We start from the raw sequence: 15,218 nt of genomic DNA on the forward strand, positions 1-15,218 counted from the left end.
CCTGAGTTTGTCACACGTGTCAAACCATCCATTTCGTGTGTCAGAAGGGACTTCACGGGCTCAGGGGTTACTTAACAAGGAAAATCATTAAGCTTAATTAAACCATAAAATGACTGACCTGCTGCATTTCTCACGTGCCTCAAGTGTTTTCATTCTCAGCCCAGGTGAGAGCAAATACAACATATTGACCCAACTTCACATGAGCAGGGATTTGATCAGTTTATGATATTTTTATTCTTCTATTTGTCCAAGGATGTCCAAACTAAAAACTGCCAGTTATACCAATTTTAGTTACCCAGATAGCAAACCATCCCTTCCTACAATTATTGATACCAAATGAGTTGACAGCAGCTCCTCAAACACTTTTCCAATTTTCCCAGCATTTAACCCAAAACAGTTTCATTTACTGACATTAAATCTGGGATAAAAGCATTATGTTGGAATGATAGGATCAATTTTAAGACAGCAAGTCTGTTTGCAGATTATATGGTGTTGCCCAAGCCACACACTACAGGGTGTTATGGAGCCATTAAGACAATATACAGATATTTTCTTGACCTTCCTACTCAGCAAAAAAGCCATTATACAAATGATTTTATTAACTCCCATCGCACCATAAAAGTGCTTTGCAGTTGTTTTCTTTTCTTAACAATTGCTGGTTGTAACTGTGAAAAAGGGTATCTGAGCTGCTGTCACATTTGACTTTTTATATCCATGACATAAATCATATACAGAGGAAATTCCACTTGCCACACTTTGGACAAATCTGGGATTTGAAGCTCTAAAGCTTCTATTAGGGAAGTGGATATATATTGGCTAAGTATCATTGTTATCACTTTTATAAAATTATACAGCTGCCACAGCAATGGGATCATGACCCAGGTGGTGTCTGAGGCAGTGCTCTCATAGAAAGGTTAATATACAACTATATTATCATTCATTATGCTACATTTTATAGCCCTCAGGCACTTCTTGCTCTCGGAGACCTCCCATGTACATCAATATAAACAGCAGAAAGCCCTGAATTGAAAATGAAACCCCTCCTATTTGCTATTTTCATTGCCACCATCCTCAGCTGAGGGTGGGATTCACCTGGACACACACAAGGAGCTCATCCCCCTCCCTGAATTCTCCTGCTCACGTGGCCTTCTGGAGGCACCAGGATCATCATCCCACCCGAGCAGAGCCTGGTGCTCCAGCCAGGGCAACCCCCCACCTGCTGTGGGAACACCAGGAATGCCAAATCCACACCGAGAGCGCCCAGAGCTTCTTCCCCTGGAGGAGCTGCAGCTCCACAAAGCATTGAGAGTTTTGCCTTTCAGGCTGACAGGGGGATAATCAGCTGGGCTGCTCAGTGCAGACAATGCTCTGTGCTCCCTGAACACTCCACTCCTCGTTCACACGGCTCCTGCTGCAGGAATAATTCCTTAGGAATTGCAGTCTGCAGAGTGCCAGCCAAGGGGGAAACACTGCTCACCAACCCACTGCTGCCAGGGGGAGCTGTGGCTGCTGTACCCACCACACCAGAGCCAGGCCAAACAGGAGATTCCAAAATACACCTGGAGCAGGATGTCTCTCACACTCATTCAGCCTTTCCTGCTGCCCAGTTACTGGAAATCGGTCTTGTCAGGATCTTATCCATGAAATACTCCTTTTCCTTACACCTGAAGATGAGGGAAAAGCTTTTTATAAAAGCTGCTTTTAAAATAACACAGAGTTTGTGGCTCCCCCATCCCTGGAAGTGCCCAAGGCCAGGGTGGATGGGGCTTGGAGCAATGTGGGATAGTAGAAAGCGTCCCTGGCCATGGCAGGTGGATTTTCCAATCCGAGCCACACGGTTTGGGTTGGAAGGGACCTCAAAGATCATCCAGTGCCACCCCTTGCCCTGGGCAGGAACACCTTCCACTAGCCCAGGTTGCTCCAAGCCCTGTCCAACCTGGCCTTGGACACTTCCAGGGATGGGGCAGCCACAGTTTCTCTGGGCAACCTGTGCCAGGGCCTCACCACCCTCACGGGGAAGGATTCCTTCCCAATATCCCATCTAAGCCTGCTCTCTGGAAGTCTGAAGCCATTCCCCCTTTCCTGTCTGAGCTGTTATTTCAGTTTTCCATCGCAATTGGCTCTTTAACCAGATCCCTCTGCCTGCATTGATGGCTTCTTCCCATCAGGTTTTTAAGTTCCTGCTTCCCACTCTTTACCAGAAGCTGCTCCACAGATGGCCTGTTCCATTTTAATAATGCAGAGCAGTAAAATCTGAGGTACAGAAGGTCTAAATGCAGAACATGAGAGTGGTTTTCCTGCTTTCGGCAGCCGACAAAACGCCCGGTGCGTGTCCTGAAAGGCACTTAAACTGCAGGCAGCAACCTGCATAATTCAAACTGAGGGGAAAAATGCAGAGAGCCCTCTGTGCTGTAATGCAGCAACTGGAGTCACTCCTGGAGATGCTCAACAGGTTAAAATTATAATAAAGAATTAGAATAAAAGTCAACTGGCACACGGTGAATGTGCAGAATAAAGGGAGTGGAGGTCAGAGCTGTCTGTGAAGGAGAGGCTGTGGCTGTGCCATCCCAGGGATGGTTGGGATGGGCAGTGCTGGGTGACCCCCAACCCCCCAAAGCTCACAGCACCCACCCCAGCACGGGCCGGAGGCTCCAGTCCCTTGGGCAGCCCCAGGACAGGGACAGGGCACCCACAGGGGTGCCACACAACAGGGCACTGTCATCCTCTGGCTCTGAGTGTGCCACCATCACCCTGTGCTGCACTGGCACTCACTCTGGGGACCAGGGGTGCTCAGCCACTGTCCCACTGTCACATCTGCCCAGCAAACACAACCCAGAAGGAAATCAAAGCCTGTCCTGCTCCTGCTGTGCCCCAGCCCAGCCTGCAGGACTCACCTGCAGGGTCTGTGTGCAATCCCTGCCGTGCACAGAGCTCCTGCTCTCCCCTTGTACATCTGCCTGTGCCTCACTGCAGTGTTTCCATGTCAACAGCAATCACCACAGAGCAGACATAGGCTGTGCAGCCTGAAGTGTGTGTGCACCCACAGCCCCACACGGGCACACACTGAGCCCCAGAGCACACCCAGAGTTCCCTGGTGACATGGGAACCCTGGGACATGGGAGCCCTGGCTGGGGACAGGAACAACCCTGTTCCAAGGCTGTGTCAGGTGGTGGCTCTGTCCTGCACTGACATCCTTTCCCTGCAGGGCAGAGCTGGGCTCAGGGGGAGCCCAGGCTGGGGCTGGCACAGCAGGCACATCCCTGGCACCTCTGTCTGTGCACAGCAGCCATGGCTCAGTCTAAACTGCTGCATACACTGCCAATCTTCTTTTCACATTCCCTAGAGACAACATTCCCAAGAAAATCATAGAATGGTTCATAGCTCATCCCATCCCACCCCCTGCCATGGGCAGGGACACCTTCCACTAGCCCAGGTTGCTCCAAGCCCCATCCAACCTGGCCTTGGACACTCCCAGGGATGGGGCAGCCACAGCTTCTCTGGGCAACCTGTGCCAGGGCCTCCCCACCCTCACAGGGAAGAATTTCTTCCTAATTTCTAATTTAAACCTAATCTCTGCCAGTTTACACCATTTCCCCTTGTCATGTCACTCCAGGCCCTTGTGCATAGTCCCTCTCAACTCCCCTTTAGGTACTGGAAGGGACTCTAAGTTCTCCCTGGAGCCTTCTCTTCCCCAGGCTGAACAGCCCCAGGTCACTCAAAACAGTCCCCAAACCCTCCATCACATCCTTTCCTTTCTTTTTCCCTTAGAAGCTCTAACAAACATTACTTCCTTGCTATAACTGATTTCTGGACTCTAAGGCAGCTCTAAGGACTCCAGAGTGTGCGGGGAGGTGGGACAGGGGCTGTGTTTGCTGTTCCTTCCCTCCTCTCAGCACTCCTCAGCTGAGGCTGCTCACACGAGTCCCAGCTCCCCTCCAACTGTGCTCATTAATCACATCAGAGCCCCAGGTACCAGCCAGAACAGCTGCTCAGACTTGTGCAGGAAAAGGGAAGATAACAGGGCTGATTTCTGAGGCTGGGGGACACAGCCCCATCCCTCAGGCTGTGCTCAAGGCCATGGGATCCTGCACGGGAACACCCACATCGGCTCCTCATTGGAATTCCCTGTGTCTTTGGGGAAAGCAAAACACATTTCCAACTTGATTGAAGTATTTCAGGAGCAGAGGATCCTCTAAGCATCCATTCCTCATCCTCTCATCACCACTATTTCTGTTTTGCAGGGCTACCCCAGCCCAGCCCAGCATTCCCTCTGGGATCCTGGCCAACCCTCAGGACCACCAGGCAGGTCCTGGCTTGGATCCTCTGCTCCTGTCGCCCTGGAAGCCACCCAGGTGGAATCATGGTGCTCAGAGACACTCAGACCCCGTCCCCAAGGAGCAGCACCCGGGTTACCAGGAAGATAAACATCCAAGAGCATGTCCTGGGGGTACTGGGACAGGACTGCACCCGGAGCTGGCCCTGGCACAGTCCCCAGCCCTGGCTGGGTCAGGGCCCTGCAGAGGTGCCCTGGGAGAGATGACTGAGGCTGTCTCAACACGAGGAAACTTTTAAATGGCTCTCAAGTTACAGGATAATTTGTATTCCCCTCTCTTCATACCAACACATTAACCAAATACATTATTTCCATAATGAGGAGATGAACATCTGTGTGGCTTCCCAAAATTTCAAGTGGCAATACTTGAGACAAGTATTCCCTCTTTGGGGACTGACACATCAGCATTTCAAATAACTGCCATGGCTAAAAATATAATTTCAATTCTAGGGAGGTCAAAGAAAAAGCTCAGGTGTGATTTAGATTTTATTTTTTTTAACAGAGCACACCAATTTAATTCCACGAATTAAAGTTGCTGTACTATTGTATTGAACTTTTTGTACTTGGCCCTGTGTAAGTGAAGGGCTTAATGCAAACTTTACCAGAGTGTGGGAAAGACAAATATCTGGAGTAGTATTATGTTACTGAAAATTACTGTAGGAGAGTTGGGCCTCTGAAGTGCTCTGGGCCATGGCACAGCAGGGCAGCCCCAGCTGATACGGCTTCATTTCTCCTGCTTTTTGTCCAACAAACCCAACAGAATTCCAGGGAAAACAAAAAACCCCAACCAACCAACAAACCCCAACCCCATCTGTGCACAGAGAAGTTATTTCACTGCTTAGTTCCTGACTTGAGTAATGGCTGGTGGCAGCTGGGAAGGCTCCAAAGCCATTTCCACACACAACATTCCCATCACGCCCCACGGGGGCAGGAATCAACCCCCTCAAGTCCCTCAGCCCCCAGGAGCAGCCACCCCATGGGTTTTGGTTCCCTTCAGCCCAAGGTCTGAGCTGTGTTACAGCCCAAACCAGCAGCCCAGGCTGCCCCAAGGCTGTGCCTGCTCTTCCCAGAGCTTTCTCCTGCTCTCTTTACCCTGACTGAGGGTGGTCAGAGGCACTGGGACAATCCCCCAGAGCTCTCCCTCTCCCATCCCCTCCCAGCCCTGGGCTCAGGGCAGAGCCTCAGGGACAGCTGGGCTGTGATCATGAGAACAGGGAATTCGTTTCAGATGGACAGTGTCATGGAACTGAAACACAGCCTGAACTCCACCTCCAAGGCCTGTTCCCTTCAGAGTGGGATCTTCCCTGGCAAACACAAAGTTCCTCACCATCCTACAGTAGGAGACAGAAGGTCTGTGTTAATCCCTCCCTACCAGGAGATAACACCATGGATCTATTGGCTCTGCTGCCCTGTTCTGAGGAACCAGCACATGCCATTCCATGGAGATTTTCCTGACTCATTTTCCATCCTTTGTTGTCATGCAGTCAGCCAACAGAACGAAAACACACTCCTGCAGCAGATCTGCAGACCCAGCAGGAGTGAAGTGGGCACTTCAGCATTCATTGTATCATCTTTAAGGAAATTATGTGTATTATTATTATGTGCATTATTTCCTGAACTATTACTTTCAAAAGCCTATAATCAGTCAAGCATCAACAATGCAGACTAGAAGACAAAACCATAAGGAAACAAGCAAGAAAAGCCTTTACAACCTCTGTTCACTGCCTAAAATTAGCACATTTCTCTTTTTGACTGAGCCCGTCTCAGCCAGAGGTGTCAGAACACTCAGTCCCTGTGTGTCTGGGTGTGTGGAGTCCCAGCAGAGCAGAACCTGGAGCCTGCAGAGACCTTCCCTGGGATGCTCCAGATGCCCCTGGTGAGAAGCAGGATGGTGATCAACAGCTGCTCATGCAGGACAGCACAGACACCAGAAACACTGCACACTTGCACAGTGAAGGCATTTTTGGTGCACAGTGCAGGCAGATCAATGTGCTCCTTGCAAACATGCCACAATTGGGTTTCACTCTAATAATGATCCCTTAGACCCGATCCCCCAGTCCACCTTTGGAAAGATCTATTCTGGATCTACTTAGAGCTCCCTCTTGGGCCCAAGTTTCTCTCCAACATGAGCAAACATCAAGTGCAACCATCAGTCCTTCTGCTCAAGTGTCATCTTTCATTGCCTGGTTTGCAAGACCTGTGGGCATCCACCAGGCACTGCTCTGGAAATGCTGCAGAACACACTAAACTCCTGCTCTGCCCAGGCAGCACATCAGAGATGAAAAATGAGCTTTTCCATTAGGAACAATCTGCGGCTCTCAGCCCTCCTGCAGAACTGCATTTCTAAAATTAGATATTTGGGACTACTCGTGGCTATTTTGACCTAAACCACGAGCAGTTTATTTCCAAAAGCACCTCTTGCTTTTTCTTTTTTACATGAAAAATACATGAAATGTACCTGGCAAAAACAAACCCTCTGCCACTGTAGTCCTGGGAATTAGAAAAATGCATAAACCTCTGAAATTGTAGTGTCAGAAACACCAGAGATGCAAATTCCACAGAAAGAGGAGAGGGGAGCACTTCCCTCTCACTCCATCCCCACCAGAGCAGCCCCAGGTCAGGCCCTGCTGTGCTGGCAGGTGTAGGATATGATGGACTGTGGGAATACCTCACCACCACCTTCCCTAATTCCCTTCTCCTGCCCCTTGTTCCAGCAGTGACATCCCTCCAGCCCAGTGCTGCCACCTCCTCCCAGCTCCCCACATCCCTGGACTGAGTTTTGGAGGCAAACCCACCTCCAGAGCTGTGCTGGGCACGGTGTCACTGCCAGGGCTGCACTGGAGGTGTGGCAGAAGGTGGCAACATCTCCTCCTGGCTCCTGTTTCCATGCCTAAACAGAATTCCAATCTAAAACCTTCTTTTCTGTAACTCTGCCACAGTGACCCAGAACTGGTTCATTCATTGGGGTCTGGTGGGGTCCTGGGAGATTCATCCCTCCCCAGATCCTGGAAATCCTGCCAGCTTTACTAACAAACAGAGAACAAACTATTATCACAATGGAGATTCTGCACAGAAGCAAAATCCAGCAGCACCAGAGAACACCAGGAATTCCTAAACAGGGGAGTTGTGGGGGAAACAATCACCTGCTGCCTTCATGGGCTTGCTGCCTGTTACCCACGTGGTGCCACCACCCCGTGCAAGCCTGGGCTGCCCTTGGCTCTGCTGCCCTGGAAAAACGCTGGGAAGCAGCACGTGGCCAACTGCTGGGGGGGGGGAATAGTGCCTGTGGTGCCCCTTCCACCATGGGCACCCACCCACACCTCCTGCCAGGGCAGACCTGCAGAGGAGGGTCTGGAGGGTCCCACCACCCACATCCCCACCAGGAGCTGGCACACGCAGGGAGCAGCTCTCTAAAAACAAAATCCTGCCTCTCTGGCTGGAAATACTCTGCCCAGACACATCCCCCAGACAGCTCCAGTGTCAGACCATCGAGAGGGAAACTGTTCTTGAGAAGATGCAATTCAGGGCATTCCAAAAGGGATGATGCATCTGAAGGGGACTCAGTGGCTGTGTATTACTCTGGGAATTCTCTCTTCTTGCGGCATCAACCGTCCCAGTCTGTGTCTGTGTGTACACGTCTCCCTCTCTCAAAACAACCACCCACACGATCTCCAGTGTCCTCAAATAACAGTTAAACATGAACATCAAAGAGAAAATGCCAAGAGAAGCCCTGGGAGCAGTACCCGAAATACAGAACTAGAGGCACACAGGCCACGTGGTGGAGAACAGCTGGTTCCCACAGAGGACCTGGATCCTGGCAAAGCCAGACCTGCTGGAGCTTGATTTCATTTCCAGGGGCCCCAGAGAAAGCTCCTAAATCCTTATTTTACAGCAGCTCTTTATGGTCCAATTTAGAGCTTCCTACCTCATTTCTTTGCTCTGAAGCAGCAGCACCATTTGGTTCAAACCCCATTTGGGACAGAACTCGTGCTAATGCTGGGGGGGTTGTGGGCTGTATCTTGCACTGAGCAGTTGCAGATAATTCTCTTTAGTACTCTGAAAACATCACACCTTCCAACTGTCCAACAAACTCCAAAGGAACTCCAATATCTGAGCATCACACAGCAGCCAGGGGGGTAACTATAAAACTCATAGAACCACAGAATATCCTGAGCTGGGAGGGAAAGTCTCCTGAGACCTCCCTGCAGAGCTGCTCCAGCCCTGGGGAACAGCACAGGACGGACATGGAGGTGCTGGAGAGAGTCCAGGGGGGGCACCAGGATGGTCAGAGGGATGGGGCAGCTCTGCTGGGAGGAAAGGCTGGGAGAGTTGGGATTGTTCAGCCCGGAGAAGAGAAGGCTCTGGGTGACCTGACTGTGACCTTGCAGTGCCTGAAGGTGCCTGGCCCTCCGAGCATCCCAGGGACCACACACTCCCTGGGCACTGCCTGCTCCATCCCACTGTCCATCCCCTGTGCTCCTGCTGAACAAGTCTGTCCATGCACAGGTAGGAGACAGTGAGATCCAGCATGGAGCCAGGAGGAATCAAAGCCAATCTGAACTCCCAGAGTGACTTTTCCACAGGCTGGAATCAATACGCAAGAAACTTTGCAAGGCTGTGAATGTGCCTTGAACTCCCAGGCAGCTGCAGGGTTAATTTAAATTCAGTTAAGGGCTTCATCGGCACTGGGGAAGATACAGGCCCAACAAGTTTTTGGGGAGACTGACTTTAAACACACAGTGATTGATGGAGAGAACAGAAAGGTGAGTCCTTCCTTCACCAGCCAACAGGTCTCTGTAAGGAATGGGAAGTGCCACCTGAAAGCACCTTTTTGACAAAAAACCTCTCTTAGCAGAGGCTGGGGGTGTCCCCTCCCCGGGGCTGGAGCCTGTCCTGGGGACAGGGGAGACCCCTGAGCTGGTCCCACTGCTCCCAACCAGCCTGGAGGACCGAGGAAGGACAAACCCCCCAGTGCTGGAGCCCCTCAGCAGGGCAGGGAGCACAATGGGAAAGGTGGGGGGTGCTGAGGAGATGAGAGGAACATTCAGGACAGGTTATGGCAGGAATGGGTAAATTTGGGAGCGATGGTCCGAGCCCCTTCCCTCAGGACTGGTGTCCCCCCTGGCTCCTGGTGTTCCTGGGCTCTGCTCAGCAAGGCTGCAGCCCCACAGCCCAGGATGAAACAAAGCCCTGGAGCCACATCTTTCCAGCCCACTGACTCTCTCCAAACCACATGCTCATGCCCCAGGGACACAGAAAAAGCTGGAGAACAACAGAGAACTGGAATAGATGCTGAACCGGGCTGTAAACAAACCAAAGAAATCCAAAGTGGACTATTTTCCCGATATTCCTGAGCGATATGAGCCAGCCCTGTGTTCCACTGAGGGAGGGGGTGGGAGGTGCTGCAGGAAGCACATCCCTCCCAGAGCAGCATCCTGGTGAAGGCAGCCCTGGGGAGATGCAGAGCAGTGTGCCCCTGTTCATTAACACTGGATTAAATCCAAACTGTCTCTAACAGAGCACAATGAGCCCCGAGCTCCTTCCCTTTGCTGCGCTGGGATGAGAAGGGAAAACATTTCAGAGCCACTAAACAGTGAGATATCATTGCACACTGATTTGTCCTTAAATCACTACCCTTCCATGGCTTTTTTCCCAGTTCATCCCACCCAAACTAAAAAGAAGCAAACTGGTTCTTGTTAGAAATAAAACCAAAACATAAAACCAGGATTCCTTTGGAAGACAAACAACTGAAAAATTCTCGTTAGGTTGGTTTGTAGCATTCCTGTTTTTTTGAATATCTGGGCGTGTCCTTGGGCTGGACTGGAGCCATCCCTTAACCTCCAAGCCCAGAGCTCCACACGCTGCAGCCTGGGCCACATCCCCAGCCTGTTGGAATGGAGTCATTCATCTTAAATCTCCTTGAATCTCACTGTTTAGTTGCACCAGTTCTGAGCTCAGCCTGTAAATAATATTTTTTTCCACATCAGCAAAGCATTTTTCCAACTTTCTAAATAATTAACATCACACACACACACATATATGTATATTAGCCTCTGTATTTTTCTTACAGCTGCTCCTCTCCTTGGTTTCATTTCCCTGGGAGCTGGTGTGTCCATGAAGACAGAGCACAGACACGTAAGAAAGACAAGCAAGACTATTTCAAAAGGAAATTATTGGAGAAAAAACCAGATTTCTGGAAGTGTTCAGTCAGTAGATGAACAGTAACAACATGAACCACAGGGTAACAGCCCAATTTGATAAATTTTGCACAGAAAAGAGGTGTAGGAACAACAGAAAGGAAGAGGTGAGCAGATAGCAGTTGATTTCCTCACAGTTGAGTTTAAGAGGAAAACGATTTCTAAGACTCAGGACGGGACTGATGTTTCAGTGCTCCTCTCTCCACATGAGGACACACCACCAAAACCCTCTTTTGCAAGAGTTCAAAGCAGCAAGAACCAGAGTACAGTATCCTGCTGCCATAATTTTTCTAAAAATAAATACAATCTGCTTTTCCCCTGAAAACATCTCAAACCTTTCAGCTTCTCTGGTACCTGGTTAAACTGGCTATGGAGCACGTTCCCAACTTTCCAGCTCTTTAATGTGCAGCTCCTCTGGCTCCCTGTCTACTGCAATTATGCAAATAAAATGCAACTTTATCCTTCCAGCATAATTACATCACACACAATCAGGCTATATTAAGACTGACTTAAGATGAATGAATTCAGTTCATGTAATGATTTCCTAAATCCCCCCCGTGGGATTGTGGCAAAGAAAATTCTGTCCCCAGAGTGACATCAAGTATCAAGACAAATAACTGCAGATCTGGGGCCTGATCCTACAAGAAACAGAGGGCTTTGGGCTCCCTCTGGAGCCAGAGGCTGCTGGGATATTCCCACTGTTAGGAAAATAGGAATGCTAGCTGGGAGACATGCAGAAAACTATGGTGTCCACAGTTCAAGAAAGACAGGGAGCTACTGGAGAGGGTCCAGTGGAGGCCACAAGGATGATCTGGGGTCTGGAGCATCTCTCTGATGAGCAGAGACTGCAGGAGCTGGGCTTGGTTGGTCTGGAGAAGAGAAGGCTGAGAGGGGATCCCATCCATCCACACAAACACCTCCAAGGGGTGTCAGGGTGGTCCCACACTCTGTGCAGGGGTGCCCAGGGACAGGGTGAGGAGCAATGGCCATGAACTATCACCCAGGGAGTTCCACCTCAGGAACCTCTTTACCTCAGGATGCCAGAGCCTGGAACAGCTGCCCAAGGCAGGTGTGGAATCTCCTGCTCTGGAGACATCCCAAACCCATCTGGACATCTGCTCCAGGTGACCCTACCTGGGCAGAGGGGTTGGACTGGAGGGTCTCCACAGGTCACTTCCCACACCAGCTCCTCTGGGATTTCCTGGCTCTTTCCCCTGAACTGGGAGCAGGGGCAGAGTCACACACTCAGGGCGAGGTGCAGGAGCTGCAGTGCCTCTGCTTCCAGGGAGGCCTCCTAGGAATCTTTTCCCAGTATATTTCAAATACTACCTAAGACAGTGATAAAAGGAAAGGGAAGAAAAAAATGCTCTTGAGGAGTAAAATCAGGGCAACCCCCTCATTCATGACTAACACAGAATTCTCACCAAATCCAATGGGAATTAAGCTGGTGCTTAACTGTTGCCTTGACCTGGAGCCTGTGAGCCCCAGGGCTGCTGCTCAGGTGGAGCCTGCTGGGCTGGGGTCTGCTCCAGGCACTGGGCTCCATTCTGCTCATTGACTTTGTTCCCATCAATTTATAGGGAAAATCAAGGCGGCTTATTTCTTTTATTTTATACCTTCACCAAAAGAAATGCATTATTGAATTTTAGGAAGCAGATGTTCATTGCTGGATGATAAAAGAATAAAAATGCCTAATTCCCTTCTCCTGGACTCTTGGCCAAATGAAATTAGAACAACAGAAAGGAAAACAAAACAACATCCAGCAGCCTAAATTCAAGGAAGGCAGCAATCCAGAGGGATAAGAGCCTTCCTAAGCATGGGAACACTAATGCCCAAGGATTCCTGATTTCTGTAAGTAACAGAGCTGTGGATGCTTCTCTTGGTGAATGAAACTGAAATGGAATTGGGCTGGGAATGTGGAGTCCTGGAAAACTGCTCCAGGAGAATGGGGATATGCATCCCTTTCCCCTCCCTGTAACAGCAGGAGCAGGAGGCAGATCCAGGTGGCATTTGGGGCTGGATGAACAGGACTGAGGGAGGTAAGAACCAGCCTGAAGCTCTCTGAGCAGCCAGGGAGCCTCTGCTCCAGACAGGGATACCTGGCTCTGCCTCCTGCCCACCCGGGACAGCCCCTGCTCTGCCCCACTGCCCTGCCCTGCCAGGGAGTCCCTGCAACACAGGGACCTGAAACATGGATCTACTCCTAAAGGATGAGCACAGTTAGAGACAGTGATAGGCAAAATGTGATTTAAGCATCACAATTAATCCTCCAGCCTGCGTGGCTACAAGTGCAGAATGCAACCAACCAACCTTCAGGCAATTCTTCAACACAGTCACTGAATAAGAAGATATCTGTGGGCTCAATAAATATATTTTTGCAGATATACCAGATACACTGATATTTACCACTGTTATTATTTAACTGACTTTCTATACCTGGACCCTTCCACTCTGCTCTCCTCACCTACTGGGTCCAAAAAAACCCCTCATGGGTTCAGTGTGTAAGACAGAAGTAAAATATTTTAAAACAAGTAAACCTGGAAAGTTTTTGTTTCTGTTTACTGTTGGCAGAGTTTTCTTTTCTGTGTCAGGAACCCACAGGGATGAATACAGACGGTATGAAAAGCTTATTGAAATACCCCAGTTTTCAGAAACAAATCACTTCATTGTCTATCAACTTTAGGTATTTACGGAGAAACAACGTTCGAGAACACCTCGGGGGCTGAAAAATGTAGAAGAAGGAAGCACATGGTACACCTGAGAAGAATAACTGATGAGGAGGGAGTGCAGCCACAGGAAAATGCAAATATTTGGTTTTCCAGGGAGTGAAGACACCAGAACCTATTTTAGTGTAGGCAATGTGTTCAAGGACTCTGTGGAGACCCTGCCCCACACACCATGTGCCAGCTGAGGAGTTTGTTTTCTTTACTCAAAGGAAAGTTCTTTACCTTCTGAACCTTGTAAACAACTTTTCTTTTCATATTACAGAGAACACAGACTCTAATCAACCAGTTTGGTGCCTAGAGGAAGCCACGTGGATAGTTAAGCATCCCTGCACACAAAAGGATTAACAAATTGAGGAGAGATCAGACAACAAACTCTTCAGAACACAAAGGAATGTTGGGAAACAAAGGGATTATGTCAAAGTTTCCCATAAGTTTTATATACATGTGCATATGTATAGGTGTGTATATTTTTCAAGCACACAAGCAACATGTATAAGTAAATATAGTGCTTGATCTGCAGGAAATAAAAGTTAAGCTAAGTTTCAGTGGAAACCACTGATCTGAAAAGGAAGTTTTACTCCTTCAGTGGAGAACTTCTCCGCTGCTTCAGAGTTGAGACAAAGGTTGCAACAGACTTTCTGCCCCCATGTATCCACATGACACATTCAGATCATTTGGGTTTCCTTTCCTTTGGGTGATGGAAGCCCTGTGACATCCCCACAGCTCAGGGTGGGCTCTGGGATCATGCTCCAATAACCCACAGCTGGCAGCTGCTGCTGTGGGAATGACGCTGGGTGTCCATGTGGGGAACAGGGAGATTTGGGGAAAATTCAGCACTTACCCCATGTGCTTCCTGGTCTGTACCACCCTGTTCTGGGCACCTTTATCCCAAAACACTTATGGGGAAAATCCCAGGTGACCAATTGTGCCCCAGCAGCGTGTGGGGAGCAGGAGGGGAGGGGAGGGGAGGGGAACTCTTACCCTCGATGGTGGCTCTCTTGGGCAGGATGGTGATGGCCCCCTCGGCGACGTCCTCCTGCTGCAGCAGCGGGCCCACCTTGGAGCCCCAGGTGTCCGAGCCCACCCACAGGAAATGTCCCACTTGATCCGCCCTCTTGGCGGCCGCCAGGATCTGCCTGTGGGAGAGAAGGGCGTGTTCACACGGTCGTGGGGTTTAAACACAGAACTGCTGCAGGAGACAGCCTGTGCCAGGGGCAGGACGGGGGGACTCAGTCATCCCAGAGGGCTTTTCCAACCTGATCCACACTGTCATGAGCAGAAACGGCACATTCCTGCACCCAGGTCTAGTGGAAGGTGTTGGTGCCCATGGCAGGGGCTTGGAACAAGATGGTCATTAAAGGTCCCTCCCAACCCAAACCATCCTTTGCAGCACCAACAGGACTTCTCTTTAAATTCTCCTGTATCCTGTGACTGACACGTTGATTCCACCAAAACTTAAGAGTTTTGCCACTGACTTTATTGAAACTTCATCCTGAATTCTTTTTGTCTCACTGTAGGACTGAGCCTTTCAGCAACTGATGATTCCATCACAATTTTAAGCCGATTTAAAATTCTGGAGTGAGAATGTGGAACATGGGCAAGTGAGAAATGAAATATAAAATATTCTTTGTATTATTCTATGAGCCAGTTCTATGTGATTTAACCTTGAGCATCCAAATCACTTTATCACTATTAAGCTTCATTTGCCATAAAATAGAGCCTGAAATAATTAATTATACATGACAGAACGAGCTTGGAGAGAGGGGCGTGCTCTTAGCACCTCTTTGAGGGGTAAGGTCAGCTCTGCCATCCAGTGCATGGGTACCCCTATGCCAGGAAAAGCTCCCAGGTCCTGGTCACCGTTCCTGTGCCCCCAGTGTGGTCTGGGCACCCCCTGAGCCAGGGCAGAGCACCCTCGTGCCTGGTGCTTCCCCCACATCCCAAACCCCCCCCCCCCCCGCA

At 49.8% G+C, this 15,218-nt stretch overlaps 1 protein-coding gene across 7 annotated transcripts in view; it reads right to left on the bottom strand.

Moving 5' to 3' along the window:
* Window positions 1-15,218, bottom strand: part of GRM7 (glutamate metabotropic receptor 7) — a 229,867-nt gene that overhangs the window by 80,050 nt on the left and 134,599 nt on the right. For all 7 annotated transcript variants that reach the window (XR_004359143.1, XM_032699467.1, XM_032699470.1 and 4 more), the window contains exon 4: window positions 14,238-14,392. Coding sequence is in view for 6 of the 7 variants with exons in the window: in XM_032699467.1 (XP_032555358.1) it covers window positions 14,238-14,392 (155 nt within the window). In the remaining variant the exon portion in view is untranslated. The remainder of the gene's footprint in view (window positions 1-14,237; window positions 14,393-15,218) is intronic.

This window comes from Chiroxiphia lanceolata, chromosome 11 (genome assembly GCF_009829145.1).
Source record: "Chiroxiphia lanceolata isolate bChiLan1 chromosome 11, bChiLan1.pri, whole genome shotgun sequence".
Lineage (NCBI taxonomy): Eukaryota > Metazoa > Chordata > Aves > Passeriformes > Pipridae > Chiroxiphia > Chiroxiphia lanceolata.